At 42.1% G+C, this 16,963-nt stretch overlaps 1 protein-coding gene across 2 annotated transcripts in view; it reads left to right on the forward strand.

Annotated features, from left to right (window-relative positions):
* Positions 1 to 16,963, forward strand: part of DCAF12 (DDB1 and CUL4 associated factor 12) — a 33,343-nt gene that overhangs the window by 5,861 nt on the left and 10,519 nt on the right. For both annotated transcript variants that reach the window (XR_014227280.1, XM_082301632.1), the window contains exons 3-8: positions 5,509 to 5,715; positions 7,133 to 7,193; positions 9,855 to 10,048; positions 11,132 to 11,197; positions 11,852 to 12,014; positions 16,645 to 16,829. Coding sequence is in view for 1 of the 2 variants with exons in the window: in XM_082301632.1 (XP_082157758.1) it covers positions 5,509 to 5,715; positions 7,133 to 7,193; positions 9,855 to 10,048; positions 11,132 to 11,197; positions 11,852 to 12,014; positions 16,645 to 16,829 (876 nt within the window). In the remaining variant the exon portion in view is untranslated. The remainder of the gene's footprint in view (positions 1 to 5,508; positions 5,716 to 7,132; positions 7,194 to 9,854; positions 10,049 to 11,131; positions 11,198 to 11,851; positions 12,015 to 16,644; positions 16,830 to 16,963) is intronic.

Below are 16,963 nucleotides of genomic sequence, written 5' to 3' on the forward strand. Positions count from 1 at the left end.
AGGAGTCTTTCACTGATCCATTCTGGGACCAGTGTTTTTTAATATCTTCATAAATGGCATAGACAGAGGGATCAAGTGCACCCGCAGCAAGTTTGATGACAACACCTGAAGGAGGGGATGCCATCCAGAGGGACCCGGACAAGCTCGAGGAGTGGGTCCATGGGAACATCATAAAGTTCAAGGTCATGTGCAAGGTGCTGCACCTGGGTCAGGGCAACCCCCGGTATCAGCACAGGCTGGGCATGAACAGACCCAAAGCAGCCCTGCCCAGAAGGACTTGGGGGTGCTGTGGGTGAGAGGCTGGGCATGCCCCGGCCATGGCACTCACAGCCCAGAGAGCCAAACGTGTCCTGGGCTGCATCCAGAGCCCCGTGGGCAGCAGGGGAGGGAGGGGATTCTGCCCCTCTGCTCTGCTCTGCTGAGACCCTGCTGGAGCACAGCATCCAGCTCTGGGGTCCCAGCACAGGAGGGACAGGGACCTGCTGGAGCCACTCCAGAGGGGAAGCTACCAAGATGGTCGGGGGGCTGGAGGACCTCCTAAAGGAAAGGCTGAGAGAGTTTTGGTTGTTCAGCCTGGAGAAGAGAAGGCTCTGAGGAGTACCTAAAGGTACTTCCAGTACCTAAAGAGGACTTATAAAAAAGATGGGGACAGATGAATTGAACAGGGCTTGCAGTGACTGGAAAAGATGGAATAGTTTTCAACTGAAAAAGGGCAGAGTCACACTCGATACAAGGAAGACTATTATTCTTTACCATCTGGGTAGTGACACACTGTTATGGGTTGCCCACAGAGCTTCTGGGTGCTAAATCCATGGAAACATGCAACAACAGGTTTCTGAGCAACCTGGTCTAGCTGATGTTCCCGCTCACTGCTGGGCACTTGGACAAGACAACCTTTAAATGTTCCTTGCAACCCAAACCATTCTATTCTTCTTTATTTTGACCTTCAGCAGAAAGCAGACATATGATGCCAGTTTGATAGTTTAAAGTGTCCATGTTTCTTTGGGGCTTGGCATATATTAGTAAATCTGTATTGTTACAGAGCCATGAACCTGATGCCAAGTGTTTTATGAACAGAAAGGAGAGATATTTACAATGTGAATAAAAGTCAAGGCTGAGAACTTGGAAAAATCAGTCAGTGGTACTCAGCTGTGACCAGCAATAGTATTATGTGACAACACAATAATTGTCTTCTTGTGTTGTTTTGTTAGCAAGAAACATATTTGAAGTAGAACAAGTAACAATTTTCCAACTTGGCTGAGGGTGAGATCTTCTTGTGACCAGCCTCAGCTGGTCTGGAGTCGTGCTGTTGCAGAAGTGGATGTTGCCACCTGCTCGTTTTGGCTAGCACTGATGTGCGTGTTGCGAGGGAGTCAGCTGGATCAGCTTGCTGCTTTGTGTGCAGACAGGTTTTCTTGTAGGGTTAGTTTCACCAAGGTAGAGATACTATCCAGTTCGCCCTGCCGCCACTTGAGCGCTAGTTGCTGTCACAAGCGTGATGAGACTGTTTGGGTGGATGGTGAGGAGGAGGCATGGGGATTCTCAAAGACAAGCTTAAGCCAGTTGTGAAACTTAAACGTGATTGATTCTCTCTTAGTGACTATTTTTAGCAGGGCAGTGTATTTGTGTTAGGTTTCTTTCAAAAGTTACTACGAATGACAAGAATGTACCCGTGATTTCTGAGAGCACTGTGTGAAGAGCCAGTGCACAGAGCATGTTGTGAGCTCTTGCATAAAAATGAGCAGTCTCTTTTGTGCATGTTATTTGTGCTTTTAAATCTCCATCCATCCTGCTTATGTAATAAAAACAGGATGGCACCCTTTATTTTTGTTCTGATGGATTTATACAGTCAACTAAAAGATAGGGTAGGGCTGCCTGTTCATCTGCTGGTTTTTGTGCAGGGGTAGCAGCGGAAGGCACGAGAATCTATGTGGCCTTGAAATGGCATTTCATATACCTCTTTTCTAATCTTGCTGCTTAAAGGGAATGTTTTCAGTTGAAGATGGGAAGGGAATTTATCTCTAATGGATTGTTAGCTTTCTAGGTGTTTCTTCCCCCTAAATTATTGTCCCCTGAAAGGCAGGTCAAAAAATGAAAAAACATGGCAAACCATTCTGCTCTCAGTCTGGCATATAAGAATATAGTGGGTTTTGCAGTTCATACTGTCATCCTTGGATACTCTGTTCCCTGTCACAGTCTTGACTTTCGGCAAGCTGATTAATGAACTTCCCTCATCAGTGAAGCGAGGTAGTTTCTTGGTTGACTTGATCATAAGCAGGTTGGGCAGGCAAGAGGACAGCCATATAGTAATTGCAGGGAAGCCATTTGCCAAAATGACTTCTCACCACTTCTGCAAGCCAAAAGAAAAATAAGCATACAGCTATCAATCTCTGTAAATATGCAAAGATCATGAAGTTTCATGGCTATGTCAACTGTAACCATGCTTGTCTGCCTTGATCCTTGAGTAATAGCACTGTTGCAAGCTGTACATCTAAACTGCTTTTAAAAAAGGGAAGATGGATTTCTCTCTTCCGTGTCATCCAGCCTGTTTCCTTGTTAGAGCAGTGTTGTCTGGCAGAGAACACGACAGCTGAGCCTGCTGTGATTGTCACAGATGAAGTGTGGTCCTTGCAGTTCTGTCAGATGGCCGAAGCAATCCAGATTTGGTAAATCCTGGATATTAAGTTATTTGGCATACCAAAGACATGTTTTACTAGAAGAACTGAATTTTGTGCAAAGCTTAAAATCAAGAGACAAATATGCGCAGATGAGCGTTTGGAGCCTGGTGGGGTTTTTTTATGTCCGGTAAAAACATTGTGGGCTGGTTTTTAGTTTCTATATAATGAGTAGCTTGGAAAAAAGTTCTTATTCCTGTTTCAGATAACAGAGAAGATTACTGTATGGTTCAGTTATCAGGACTTTGTTAGGACTCTTTAAGTCCACGCTGCTTTGAAGGTGTTTGCAGAAGTACTTAATTCAACAGTAGAAAATATTTAGTATTTTATTTTCTCTGGTGTCTTTAAAACTCTTGAAATGGTATTGAAGTTTTGTGTACTCTTAACTGGGTGTTTCTCTTGTTTCTTAACATTTCTCCCCTTCTGGCTTTAAAAGTATCTAGCGACTGTTTGGCTTATCTTGCTTTCTGTGTGCCGGATTTACAGGGATGATTTCTGGGCAGTTAGAGGTGCAGCTTTCAAGTGTGAGCTTTTGGCTTCCTGTGATGCCTCAGGTGATGCAAGAATCTGAGTGTGTGCAAGCAGTGGTTGTTTATTTTACTCGAAGTAGGTGGTGGTTATTTTTAAACTACTGGAGTTCCTCACCAAGCAAGTGGAGAACTTACTGCTCAGACCTTTACAGCCAAAACATAGCCAGTCCCTTATATGTGCAAAGTGTAAGTTCTTTATCTTTTTAGTCCAATTAATTTGGAGTTTAGGCAAAGGTATTTTGTGTTAGGGTAAGTCTTTATTAACCAACACAGGTGTATGACAAGGGTGTCAGACTAGAGAGTGCAAAGGGTTTTAATTTCAGTCCTCATACCAGTTTACCTGCTCTTCCAAGTATGAATCTGTTACAGCTGAAGTACAATTCTTTTGAGTCCTTGAGCATCCGTAGGTGTGGATTTGTTTTGTTCTTAATTAGTACTTGTGGTGTCAATATTAGGACCTGCAGCTGACACCTGCAAGCCTTAATCCTAACTACTAAACTGTTAATTTGTTTAGGGTTTAGGGTTTTTTCAGTAGTTGAAGGAGGATAGGGGATGGAATTGGGCGTTTCTGCTGGAAAGAAATACTGGGGGAAAAGGGGATATGCACTCACATGGGAAGGACAAAGGAGGATGAGAGGAGAGGGAATTACTGATCCTGGTCCTTCAGTGCAGGTGTTAATTTTCAGGTTAGGGCAGAGGGACTGTTGTGTGCATTGTGTTTTTACCAGCTGTCTCTGGCAGTGAAGGCGTTGTCAGGCTTGGGACGAGTGAGGAGTGCCTCCTTCCCCTCAGCTACAGCTCAGCTGTTGCCATACACCACAATTGTGTGCAAAATAAAAAAGTAAACATGAAAATGCAGTCTCTGTAGGAGCAGTCATCTGTGCAAGACTGCTGCCTACAATCAATTGCTGGTTGAAGGTGATGCATAATTCTAGACACAACATGCAAATAGCAATGAGGAGATTTCAGCTTTCTCTGTGGAATGTGTGTAACGTACCGTACTTTGTCAGGTTTTGATAGGACGTTAATATTCTGCTAGTTCAGTACATCAAGTAATAGATATGCTGCTGAATTATCTTGATGTTATTTATCTTATACTTTCATTAAAGAACAGATCTACGTTCTGTAAGAGTTCACCAAAAGCATGTATAACTTCTCTCTGAGAACCCCTAGATTTCCTTCTGTTCTTCTAGAAATGTCTGGAAAAGGATTTCAGAACAATTTCCTTGAGGTGTGTATTTTTAAAATTGTATTGAGGGTTTTTGTTAATACTGTTATCCTCCTTGGTTCACTTCTAGAGGTTTTGAGACAACATTCTTGGTTATAGAATGAACAGACTAAAGATGATGTAGAATTTAATTATAATCCTGAGCTGTGAATTCTTCATCACTTTCCTTAGTGCCAAGTCAGCTTGAGATCCTCCATTTCCTTGCTTCACTCCTGTTCTCTCACAGGGCTTTGTCTCCTCTGTTAGACCTATTTGACTGTCAGTGCAGCTGCCCTCTGGGAAGCCATCTGTGAAATGACCCTGTGCACGAGCCTCCCAAATGAAAGTACACTTTGGCAGGCAATGTAAACCTTTATTCTGGTTTAAATTGTAACCTTGTGGTTGTATATGTCTGAACTGACATAACTCTGGGTATAATGTCTGTTTGAAGAGTTGTAAAGCTTTATTACAGAGTTTTCTGATGTCAGTGACATATTGCTCTAATTTCTTGTCTTTTTGCAGGATGAGGTATATAGCTAAATCTTTTTTTCAGATGTTTGCACTGCCAGTACTGTATTTAGTTACTATTCTCTGTGTATCACCAGAAAATAAATGTCAGTTGCATAGATTTATAAACTGTCAGTCTGCCAAAGCCAAAACTTCATGGTAAGTGTGGTATCTGGGAGGTGGGAGAATCGTGCTAAGTCCCATAGGGCTTAATGGCTCTTCTGAGGTGGGTTTTTTTTCTCACTGTGGTACATAGAAATTGAAAAACAATACTGTTTTGTCCTACTGAACAGGGAAAAGAGTTTTATATTCAAAGGCTTTTTTTTTTCAAGTGGGAACCTCATGACAGATTTCTCTCTTCTCCCTTCCATTACTGTGAAAATGAAATGGGATGATTGAAATAAAACCCACTGTAATTGTTACTTAACCTGTTTTAAGAAGGAATTTATGCATTTTTCAGCCATCCTTGAAGCATTTGTGGATTTCAACTCAAAAAGAATGTCAGTTCAAAATAGGGAGGATATTTGACCATCTTGATTTTCTTATCTGTTTGATGATGACTTACATGTCTGGTTTTTTTTCCCCCCAGTTATTTGTAGTAGATGTCCAGACCGGTCAAATTACCAAGATTCCTATCCTGAAGGATCGTGAACCCGGCATGGTGAACCAGCAGGGATGTGGCATTCATGCCATTGAGATCAACCCCTCGAGGACCCTCCTGGCCACAGGTGGAGACAACCCCAACAGTCTTGCAATTTATCGTCTGCCTACACTTGATCCTGTCTGTGTGGGAGATGTAAGTGGGAATATCTGAGGAAAGTTTATTCTGTCACTTAAAAAGGTACTACTTTGAAGTGTGTATGGTCAGAGCAAGGTTAGTATTTAGGAGTCTTGTAAGGGAGAGTAGAGTTCTGAAAGCCTGAAAACATCTCTGATTGAGTTGTCATTTTTGCTGTGGTATCTTAAATATGAGTGAGTACTCAAATATGTGAGTGGATTTTCAGGGCTTTGAGTCAGTTTTCTTCATCACCTACAGGACCTCACCTGAGGTCTACTTCAGCTTACTTTTTAACACCAAAAATGTAAGAAAAGCCTAAATATTAAAGTCTAATTGTGGTGGTGACCTCTGAAACTAGTTACAGTGAAAAAGCTCTTTTGAGAAATAAAAATGATACTTCAAGTTGTTAAAATTTCCCCCTTATTCAGTGCAGCTTATGGATGTATTATTCCAGAGGTGGAACTTGGCTTTGAAGATTAGTTCTAACCCAGTGGTTTGTGGCAGTTTGATAGACTCTGGTACTGGTTTCATTTCTGAAACATCCTGAGGCCTTTTTAAAATAGCCAATCTTTAAAAAAACAAGCAGGAGGGTATAGTGGTGTCCTGTGAGCGCTTGTCTCTCATTTCTCCTTTTTATTCAGGACTTTACATGGGCATTAACTGCAACAGCAGAGGTCAGGTCAGAGTTTCTGCAGCAGCAGATAACCAGCTGCAGCAATACTTGACTGAAGATTTGCGTGACTTGCTCTTCATTTGTGTGACTTTTTAGCTTTTTGAAAAGAACTAGAGTCTTATGGTCTTTTTCTTCCCCCTGCAGGTTTCTTACATGCTAAAGAAAAGAGTCTTGAAACATTAATCTATGGGTCATGTATTGTAAATACAAGATTTTGGTTACTTTTTATAGTAGGATATGCGTTTGAAGAAAAAAAAACCAACGTGCCGATACTTTACAGAAAAATGCTGCTTTCAGAATGGAAAACCTGAGAATTCTGGAAAATCTTAGAATTTAGATTAATTTGTCATTGGTCATAGGCCTATTTTTCCAACACCTTTTACACCTTTATCTGAAAGTGTGGAGCAGAAGTACTTGAACTCCACACATTGAGGATATAGCAACTATTTTTATGGCAAAAGCTCCAGATGAGATGAACAATTCCCAGGATGGCATGAGCATAGGGTAGCAAATGATACTCTGCTTGGCTTCAGGGCTAACCAGTTGAGCTCTTTATTAATTACACACTTCAAAACCAGAAAAATTAAAATTACTGCTAGGTACTTAAAGTGCTTCAGCTTGATACTGGAATCTTATCTGTATGTTTTTAATGTAGGTCTGTCCTTCTGAGCTTGTACTAAAAATCGCAGTGAAGAACACTTGTCTGCTTTGAGACTGCTCTTGAGTATAATGGCACTGAAAAATCTGTCTTTCTTCCTTTAGGATGGACACAAGGACTGGATATTTTCAATTGCGTGGATCAGTGATACTATGGCTGTTTCTGGTAAAGTAAAAATTTCTCTCTTGCGGTTTGTTTGTTTGTTTGTTTTTAAACTTTCCTTCTCTCTGAATTTTATACTGATGTACAGTATTTGAAAAGTTTAGGAAAGCACCTCTATCAGGGCATTTGAAACCACTTGCAACTACCTAGGCTATTTAAACACTTCTTGGACTTAGTGCAGTGCTTTGTTTTATTTTGTTGTAGGGCCTTAGTCTAGATCTGATTTTTCTAGTATTAGAATATTACTGTGTTTCTAGTGAGGGGATGTTTGAACACAATGAGTTACAGGAAAGGGTTCCACATAGGAGTAATTTCAAGAGGGGTGTTAGTTATTGGTTAGTAACTTTGGAATACTTTAGATCAATATCGGTTCCTGAAGTAATGTGAAAGAGTAATTAATGACAACTGAGTTTGTTCTGTCAAGCTCTCAGTACAGTTGTGTGTATGTGTATATGCACTTACACTGTGCCAGTGAATACAGAAGGCTGTAATAAAGAAACTCAGTTACTGACTTTTGGTAACTACTTGGATAATCAGAGTAACTTTATAAAGAGTTACTTAGGTAAAGGCAAAAATAGTAATATGCTGTTGCATTAATTGTTTACTGCCTTTCTGTGCTGACAGGGTTAGTGTTCTGTACACAGAGTTGTCAAACTGCAGGTGACAGAAAACTGTAACAGTCTTATATAAAAGTCACACATCTGAATTGTTGGTATAGTTTAGTAGGATTTTTTTTTTTCCAAACCCAAAAAGCTAATCCTGGAATTTCATTTTTGAATTTAATACAAAAGTTGATCCTTGCAAGTCTCTGCCCCAGATATCTACAGAAACTCCCCCACATTCAAGCCAGTAAGCTTGAAGAGAACAGCACAGATGATTACAGATGTCTAGGGGAAAGATAAGGACCTGATAGAATGCATAGCATGTGAGATTGAACTGTGTTGAGTCAATATTTTCTAAAGGTCAGGGGTGGATGTGAGAGTGGAAGTGTTCTCTATTCCCATGTTCTCTACTGTGGTGCTTGTAGCAGGCAGGATGTAGGTTCCAGTCTCCACATGTCAGACACCAGGGAAAACTTGTTGAAAGCAATTAGCAAGACTGGTTGCTAAACTGAATTCTTTAGACCTCACTGACGACCCTAATTAAGAGGGAAAAAAGGCAACTTTAACTTCTGACATGGTTTTAATTTTACAGATTAATTTACAGATTTCAATTACATCTGTATCTGAAAATGTGTAGCAGAAATACTTGGACTCCAGACGTTGAGGATATAGCAAGTATTTTTATGGCAAAAGCTCCAGATGAGATGAACAATTCCCAGGATGGCATGAGCACATGGTAGCAAATGATACTCTGCTTGGCTTCAGGGCTAACCAGCTGAGCAACATACATGGACTTTTTCTCCTGACAGGGCTATTAAAAGGGATAGCTTCCTCTGAAAGTATGTCAAAATGTTTAGAAATTTTATTGCTGAGTATTCAGCCTCAGTAACAAACAAAATTAGGTGCCATTAAGACCAATGGCATGTAATGGAGTGGCAGGATGTTGTGCTGCTGTTGTTATGCAAGTGCCATTAGGATGCTCCTTATTGTATTTGTCTCTAGTAGGTGATAGTGGCAAATACCTGAATCCATCTGTGAGGGGGCAAAGCCACCTCTGCTGTGCTGGACCACCCCTATTGCAACAAAATGTTTTGCTTTACTGTCTTTGCAGCTTCTCCCCTATGAGGTAGCAAAGCTGATGAATTTAATAGCCTCATATAGATATATAGACTCTTCTGGCATCTTCATTATGAATTTCTTTTGACAGAATTTTTCACTTTATGTAGAGATGAAATTGACGTACATGTCAAATCTGACTTAGATGGAAGTGAGTTGCCTGAACACCAGAAGGGATGTGTATGAGGCCTTGCATTAAGCCTGTGTTGGTCAGGCATTCAGCTTTCTTCATCCAGTGTTCTTAACATTAGTGATTTGTATTTTGGATTAATGTCTTCAAATTCAGTAGAAAAATAAAATGAGTTCTTGCTTGTTTAAACTAAATTGCATTCTTTAAGGAAGAAGTGGCACAGGTTTTAGCAAAATAATTTTTCTAATAGATTTCATCCAAAGTGGTAGAAACTGTGATTTGAAATAGATGTTTCTGTTCAGCTCACAAATGAGTGTGTAGTCATAAGCATAATGATAGAAATCAGGTAAACCCAAATTGGCATAAACCCAGCTGAGGTTCTTTTGGAGATTTTTTGCATTGGTTTAACAGACTCTTTTACTAAGGCTGAGAATGACAGGCTCAGGCTGGACCTGTAGCGTTCAGTCACTTCCGAGTTCATTCTGCGTATGAGATGATGATAATGGTTGCATGGGATTGTGGGTCTTGATGCATCCTAATCAGTTTGAAAACATGCGAGATGGTCTAGCTGATTGGAAAGCATGTGGACAGTTGATAGTGAGTTCATAATATTCTGAACTTTACAGCTCAGTAAAATCATGTTTTTGTTAATCATAATTAATATATGGGCACTAACAGCATTTTCTGTTAGATTGAACTAAGAGTATCCTTTTATTTCAGATCCTATTGATTAATCTTTTTTTTTTTTGAAAAGAAGAGTTCTGTATATGTGGAATGGACTGTTTGATCAGGTTCATTTATGGACTATTTGATCAGGTTCCCGGGATGGTTCGATGGGGCTCTGGGAAGTCACAGAGGATGTGTTGTCCAAGAGCGATGCCAGGCATAATCTCTCTCAAGTTCCTGTCTATGCCCACATAACACACAGTGCTCTGAAGGATATCCCGAAGGAGAACACCAATCCTGACAACTGCAAAGTCCGAGCACTGGCTTTCAACAATAAGAACAAGGTTAGTAAGATAAGCAAGACAGTTGAGAAGTCCTAAAACTGTCCCTGTATAGTAGAAAAACTAAAAAGTAATCTAAACAGAATATACCAGAGAAGCAAGCTAATATGTTTTTCTCTGATTCTTTTGCATCCTTGTCTGGTGAGGTGGTGGTTTTAGTCTGATGTTCTCTGCTTCTGCCCCAAGTGAATGGAGGAGTCCAGAAGGAAGAAAAAAGCAACCCCAGACACTTTAGAATGCACAATTTTCCCATGGGTTTGATTTTCGTTTTGCATCCTAAGCAGGGGAGTAAAGGAATATTTACAAGAAGCAGATAAAGCACCAAGACATGTCTTGCAGCTTGAATCCCATTCTTGAGTTTCTGCTTTCTTTTGCCCTCTGTGAAGACCAGCTAACATTTAGCACTTCCTGTTCTGATGGCTGAATCCTTTCTGGATTGCTCAGCAAGTGAGGTGACTAACTCACAGGGCAGGCACTAGTGCTTGCTTTGGGGTTATTTTGTTGGTATTTGACAAACAGTAAATGTCAATCTCCCGCATCCTGATCTCCTGTTATTACTAGTGGGAGTAGCAATTCATGCTCCACTACTTTTTTTTCCCCCCTGCCCTCAAAGAACAGAAAAGGTCTGAAGCAAAGGTGGGTGTGCTGTTGGAAGCACTGTGCTCCTGTAGGCTTTATTTTTCTCAATGCCTGTTAGTTACTCCTCTGATGGAAACTTCATGTAACTTTTTCAGTAGAGTAGCGCCTGAAATTTGCTTCAGGGTTAGAATCAGTGTGGGACCTGCTGAAGAGAATTGTCAACTCTAGATTGTACTGTCTCATAATTTTGAATGCCTAGCAAGATTAATGGTTTTGAAAGTTACTGTTATTTACTCTTTTGTTAATTTAGGTTCTACTTGACATCTTTGTACTGTATTGCATTCTATAAAGATCAGTATAAAATGAAAATTTATCTTGATAGAGCCTTTACAGGATTATGAATGAGTTCAATCCAGAGTGTGCAGCCTGCCTAGAAGAGAGTGTGAGTTTGCGAGGATATCTATAATACAGAAACTAACTCTCTTCTTTTTATTTTCTTTCTAATAGGAGCTGGGAGCTGTGTCCCTGGATGGGTATTTTCATCTTTGGAAAGCAGAGCACACACTATCAAAGGTGCTTTTCCGTTTGTTGGAGTTAAACTTCAAAAACTGCAAGCTGTTAAGGCTGTTCATTATTCTTCATCTCCTTCAAATATTTGAAGAGCAGCAGTGTTTGCAAAACACTCAAAAGTTCTGTGTAAAATGAAATGTGCTAAAATTTGGAGCTTGAAGAGGAGAGGACTCTGCACTCCCCTTAATTTAGAGGGCAGGAAGCATTCTTAAGTTTCTGCTAGTTCTGGGTTAGCTGAAGTGAACTGTTGCATAGAGTATGGTGGATACTTGATCAGTAGAATTCATAAAGGAAGTTGCACTTACTTAAGTGTAATGGCAAATCACACCCAGACTTACCTATGCTAGTGAATATGATAGTCTTTTTCAGCTGAGAGTTGATGCCACTGTGCGCCTGCTAAAGAAACAGCAACTTAGAAAGATCTGAAACAATTTATCAAAATGTCCGTTTTTCTTGGCTTCAGCCTTTATTGTCTCAGTTTGCTTCAGATAAGGCACCCCATTGCTTTCAGGGCTTTTCCTTCTGGGTCATATTTTTCACCTGCAATTTTGTGGATTTTTTTCCCTGCAACTTCCTAGAACATAGCTTACAAAATTGTTCTGTTAATGCCTTACTCTTTTCTTGTAACAGGTTGATTTTTATTTTTTCTGTTTCCAGTTACTTTCCACTAAGTTGCCATACTGCAGGGAGAACGTGTGTTTGGCTTATGGTCAGGAGTGGTCAGTATATGCAGTAGGATCACAGGCACATGTCTCCTTTCTGGATCCAAGGCAGCCTTCTCACAACGTTAAATCCGTCTGTTCCAAAGAACGAGGCAGTGGTAAGAAACCTGTCAAAGGTGCTTCAAATGGTTTGCTTGCAGAAATAGCTGTTAAAACTGTAGTAAGTCAAGATTCTAATAAAGAGGAAGGGCTTCTCCAGTGATCGGCTAAATAATTAGCAGTGTATAGGTTTGGCTTTTGTCACAGTATACCTTGAGCGACCAACAAACCAAATGTGGCCAGCTCTGAAATCTAATGAAGGGCAACATCAGTGCCTTTAGGAGCAACTCAATTGTAAATCATGCAAATATTACTGAACTTAAAAAAGCGTGTATTTTACTGCTGTATGTTTTTTACTGGATCTTACTCTGTTTTTTATCATCTCAAAGCAAATACAGTCTTTTTACCACTGTTCATACCATTCTTTCATTCTTCTCTATGAATTAAAGAAAAAGGCATTTTGTCTGATCTGTGCAACCTTATTGGGAGTCTGGGCTGTGAAGGAATGCTTGTTTTGTAATTTTAAAGCCATGAGTGAGACTCCTGATTTTCTGTGTGATTTGAGTGCTATTTCCTTTTCTCATATGGATGCAGTATGTCCAGTTGAACCTTATACCAGGGCCAGGCCTGAGGGCTTGCAGAGTATATGGTTCCATAAAGTTCTCTCCATATCCTTTACTGTCAGGCATGAGAAGACACAGTGCCATATTAATCCTGGACTAGTAAGTTGCAGCAGTCCTTATTTAGCTTGTCTCTGGGCCTCCATCTCTTCATCAGAGGCATGTACGTAGTAGGCATATGTGTGTAGGTTATTAGAGGTACGTAGGTAGGCAAAGATTAGGAAACTTTTATTTATGTGGTGTCTGTCAGGGTCTGCTGCTTTCACATGTGGGAGAAGTATCTGTAATGTCAGGAGAAGTCACCTGAACATCTTACCAGAAAGACCTCTTGTCTTGACTTGCTGTCAGTAAGGATTCTGCCCAGGTCCTGATGCAGACACTGCAGTGTGCTGCCCTGTGGTGGCTGGTGGCTGAAAGCTTCTGCCTCAAGTATGTGATCATCCATATTGGGGGATAAGGTGTATAGGGAGTACCTCCAGAGCTTTCTCTACTTCATCTCTGAAGAAAGTCTTTGTTCAGGGCAGTTTTCCGTTCTGCAGAGTAGGTGCATCTTTTTATTTGGTGTGGTGGTGGAGGCACGTAAATAACGATAATTCCCAAGATACTGAGTGTTTCCACTTTCTGTTGATTTCCATGGGACTTGGAATGGTGCAGCACCTCTAAACAGGCTCTTTATTGATCTGTGGACTAAAATCTGATTTCAAGTGCTTTGCAGTGATACCTGAGTGTGCTTTAAGTTTCCAGTTGTACCTGCTGAATGTGGTAAGTCCACATTAACTTTAGTTCACTAGTGTTGTACACAAAAGCAGAAAAAGGTGGTGGTGGCTTAAGTCAGTCTGGAGCTGGGGCTGGCTTTCTCCTGCTGTAACCCTGTCTGCTCTACACAAGAAGGCAGTTAATGCTTTTTAGTGCCTCTTGTGAGTGTTGCTTTTCTTAGCAGCTATACAGGGAAATGCAGGCCTTGGACGGTAGTTCTTGATCCACGAAAGCAGCTGCTCTCTGCATGACTGGGGTACAGAGCCATGTTGTGTGCCCTTCATTTCATGTCCTGAAGGCAGCAGACAGAGCTTGTGTGGCATTGATGCTGTGACTTCTTGTGTAGGACATGCCACTGCATCTTCATTTCCTTCTGGGATCTGTAGACCCTTCCTGCAGCTTGGGAGTGAGGCTCAATATAATTACCTAAATAATCCAGGTCCACAGGTGATAGAGGGCTGGGAGTGTAGGAGAATTTACTGTGATTGTTTTTTTGGCACAGGCTGTCCTTTTAGCTTAATGGGAATGATTAATCTGAGGTACTTCAGCCCCTTAGCAGTCAATTTGAAATTATGTTTTTGAAAGCCTGTTCTAAATATCCTTCTTAGTAGTTGTTGGAGTTTTAAGAGTTCTCCTAGTTTTTCTTCTGTTAAAGGAATTTTCCCCCATAATGTTTCCAGGGAAACAAATGCCCAGGTGCTTAAGAAGAACAAAAGACCTGGCTGCTCTTTTTGTTTCACCTGGGTGTGTGGTCAGTCGGTCTCGAATTTCACACAGAGAGGGAAGGTGCTTGCTTGGTCCGATTTTTCCTTCTGCTGGAGAGAAGCCCCGGGATCCCAAAGCCCGCTTTCCCTGCCGCGGTGGGCTGTGGCTGCCCTGCCTCGCCGCTGCTTCGAGCCTTCGCTGCGTTGTAGCCGTGCTCACCCTGCCTGCCCAGACCTCCGGGGGGGATTCCGTTTGGATACGTCGCGTCTGCCACCCGGGATTTGTGCTCGTCCCTGCCATTCCAGCCTGCCCTTCCAGCCTGCTGTTTCTGAGGGTCCGGCCGGACACTGGGATCGGCTGCCCAGGGGTTTGTGAAGCCTTTGTCCCATCCCTTCCCGGGATCCCAGGCCACCAGGGCCGCGTGCTCCCCGAGCTCGCTCCGGAGCGCCCCCTGCAGCCGCGGGGGAACCATCGCACCTGCCCTGCTCACCGGGAGCCGCCAGCGCCCCTGCCGGCTGCGAGCGGAACTGCACCCGAGGGGAAAGGGCCCGACAGCCGAGAAGGCTGGCACTGGGTTTGGGATTGTTTGCTGTTACTGCCATAGTTGTTGTTGTTTTGCTTGACTGGTTATATACATATATATATATATATATATAGTAAAGAACTGTTATTCCTATTTCCCACATCTTTGCCTAAAGGCCCTTGATTTCAAAATTATAGTAACTCGGAGGGAAGGGGGTTGCATCTACCATTCCAAGGGAGGCTTCTGCCTTCCTTAGCAGACACTTGTCTTTCAAACCAAGACAGTAGTGGGTACATCAAGGATTCCTTCAGTTAATTTCTGGTTAGAGAAAGATCCACAGTTGTTCTGCATTTTTTATAGCTTTTTATTAATAAATTTAATTGAAAAGTATATGCCATCTGCCTTCATACTCCATCACCTGGTTGTGTGCAGTAAGTGTTCTCCTGGGTGGCTTGTCAAGAGCATTTCGGGAGCAAAAATAAGAGGAGATCCATGGTCCCCTCTTGTGCCTTTCTCCTCTTACCTGAGTGACTGCACTTGCTGACTGCAGAGGGCTTAAAGCTTTCTTCCCCAGAGCCAGGCTTGTGTGATAGAGGTGGGGGGAAGGTATTCAGCTGTCTTAGGTGCATTTTTAACTCTCTGAATTAAAGCATATGGATCTCATAATCTACTTCAGCAGAGAGACTTGCACAGTGGCTTCCCACCTATTAAGTCTGCAGCCAAGACTTCACCCCACATCTGGAGCAGGATGATGTAGCCTTGCGTGTTCTAAGTGTGAGTCACAAATTCTGGTGGCTATGGAAGATGGAAGGATGAGGACATGTTTCTTGTTAGGACTCTATACAGAGGGGAAGGGGAAACTCCCTGGCTGCATTCAGAGCTCCTGGTTGTCTGCTGTCATGTGCGCTGCTGGGAATATTCCAGGATGATACAAGTTTTGTGATGTTCAGCCCTGCTTGGTATGGTGACAGCACTTGGCACATGAATGTAGCTGGCATAACTCACTCTTTTCCTCTCCTGTTTGCATGCTTGCTTAGGCTTTAATTCAATGGTACTTTAAAGAGGGCCTAAAAAGCCCTAGGGTTTCTAAGCTGGTGTCCTGTCATGAAGGAAGGAGAAGTATAGATGTGGTGGAGTTTAATCTGAGTTGAAGAGTTGTTTGGAGTAGAGTGGTTACACAGAACAATATTTACACAATAAATGGAGATGAGATGACAGGACGTTTTGTGGACTGCAAATTCCTACATACAGAATGTCCCCAAGACTAGTTCAAAGGGATCCTTGATTAGCTGAGCCTTCAAATTTAGATTTTTTGAAAACAAAATGTACTCTTTTGTTCAGCGTAATGGCATAACTGAATTGTGCTAACATATTTAGTTTGAACTGTACCTTCCCATGTACTGGTGGAACATGGTGTTGTTTGTATTGTAGGATTCCTATTCTATTTTCATCCCTGGCTAAAGTGCTAAAAATGCCAGCTACTAAAAATAAGGTGTGCTTGTTTGAGAACATTTGAGTGGAGACAGATCAGGCTCATTAATAGTTTTGAAGCTATCTTAGCAGCAAGGTGACTAGTGGTTATTATGGTTACACTTGCTTACAGCTAGCCTGTTGATCAGCACAATGCACTTGGTGGCAGCTGGGACTTATTGGTCACTTCCTGCAGGTTGGCATGTAGTTAGAGAGGGTGTGAGCTCGTGGAGGAAAACAGTGTGATGTTCTTCTCTCTGTCTGCTGCCATGTACCCGCTCTTGGTGTGTTCACTTAAAGGCTTGTGGCAGACAGCGCAAAGGTACTCTGAAGCCTAACTGGCTTATCTGGCCAACCTGAGGGCTGGTGAGGATGAATCTTCTTACTGTGCACCATCGGTGAAGCTGATGGCCTCGAGGAGTAGGGCAGTCATGTATGCAGTCGAAGCTGCTGTTTTAATAGCATCAGTGGAATTCGTCTACACCACTCTGTAGCAGTGGGAAAACTTGTGTGTTGTGGAGAGTACTAGTAGGTAATACTGGACGTGAAACAACAGCACTGCAGAGCCAAAGCATCCCTCTCCTTACTGCACTGTCTGTCCCTTCTGTTTGACAGGTATCCGCTCAGTGAGCTTCTACGAGCACATCATCACTGTGGGGACAGGGCAAGGATCCTTGTTGTTTTATGATATCAGAGCCCAGAGGTTCCTGGAAGAAAAGCCCCCTCGTGCCTGCTATGGGCAGAAGCAGAAATTAGGAGGAAGTGAAATTTTGAAGCTGACAACTGGGAAAGGCTGGCTGGTAAGTAGTTTGTAGCTGTGATAGAGCTGGGGGGAAGGGGACCCATTATACAGGAGTGGCATAGGGCTTGAGCCAGTTCTTTTTGGACCTCTTGTGTGAAATGTGTGCCAGTCAGTGTTCATGTAACCAATAAC

This window comes from Coloeus monedula (genome assembly GCF_965178545.1).
Source record: "Coloeus monedula genome assembly, chromosome: Z".
Classification (NCBI taxonomy): Eukaryota; Metazoa; Chordata; class Aves; order Passeriformes; family Corvidae; genus Coloeus; species Coloeus monedula.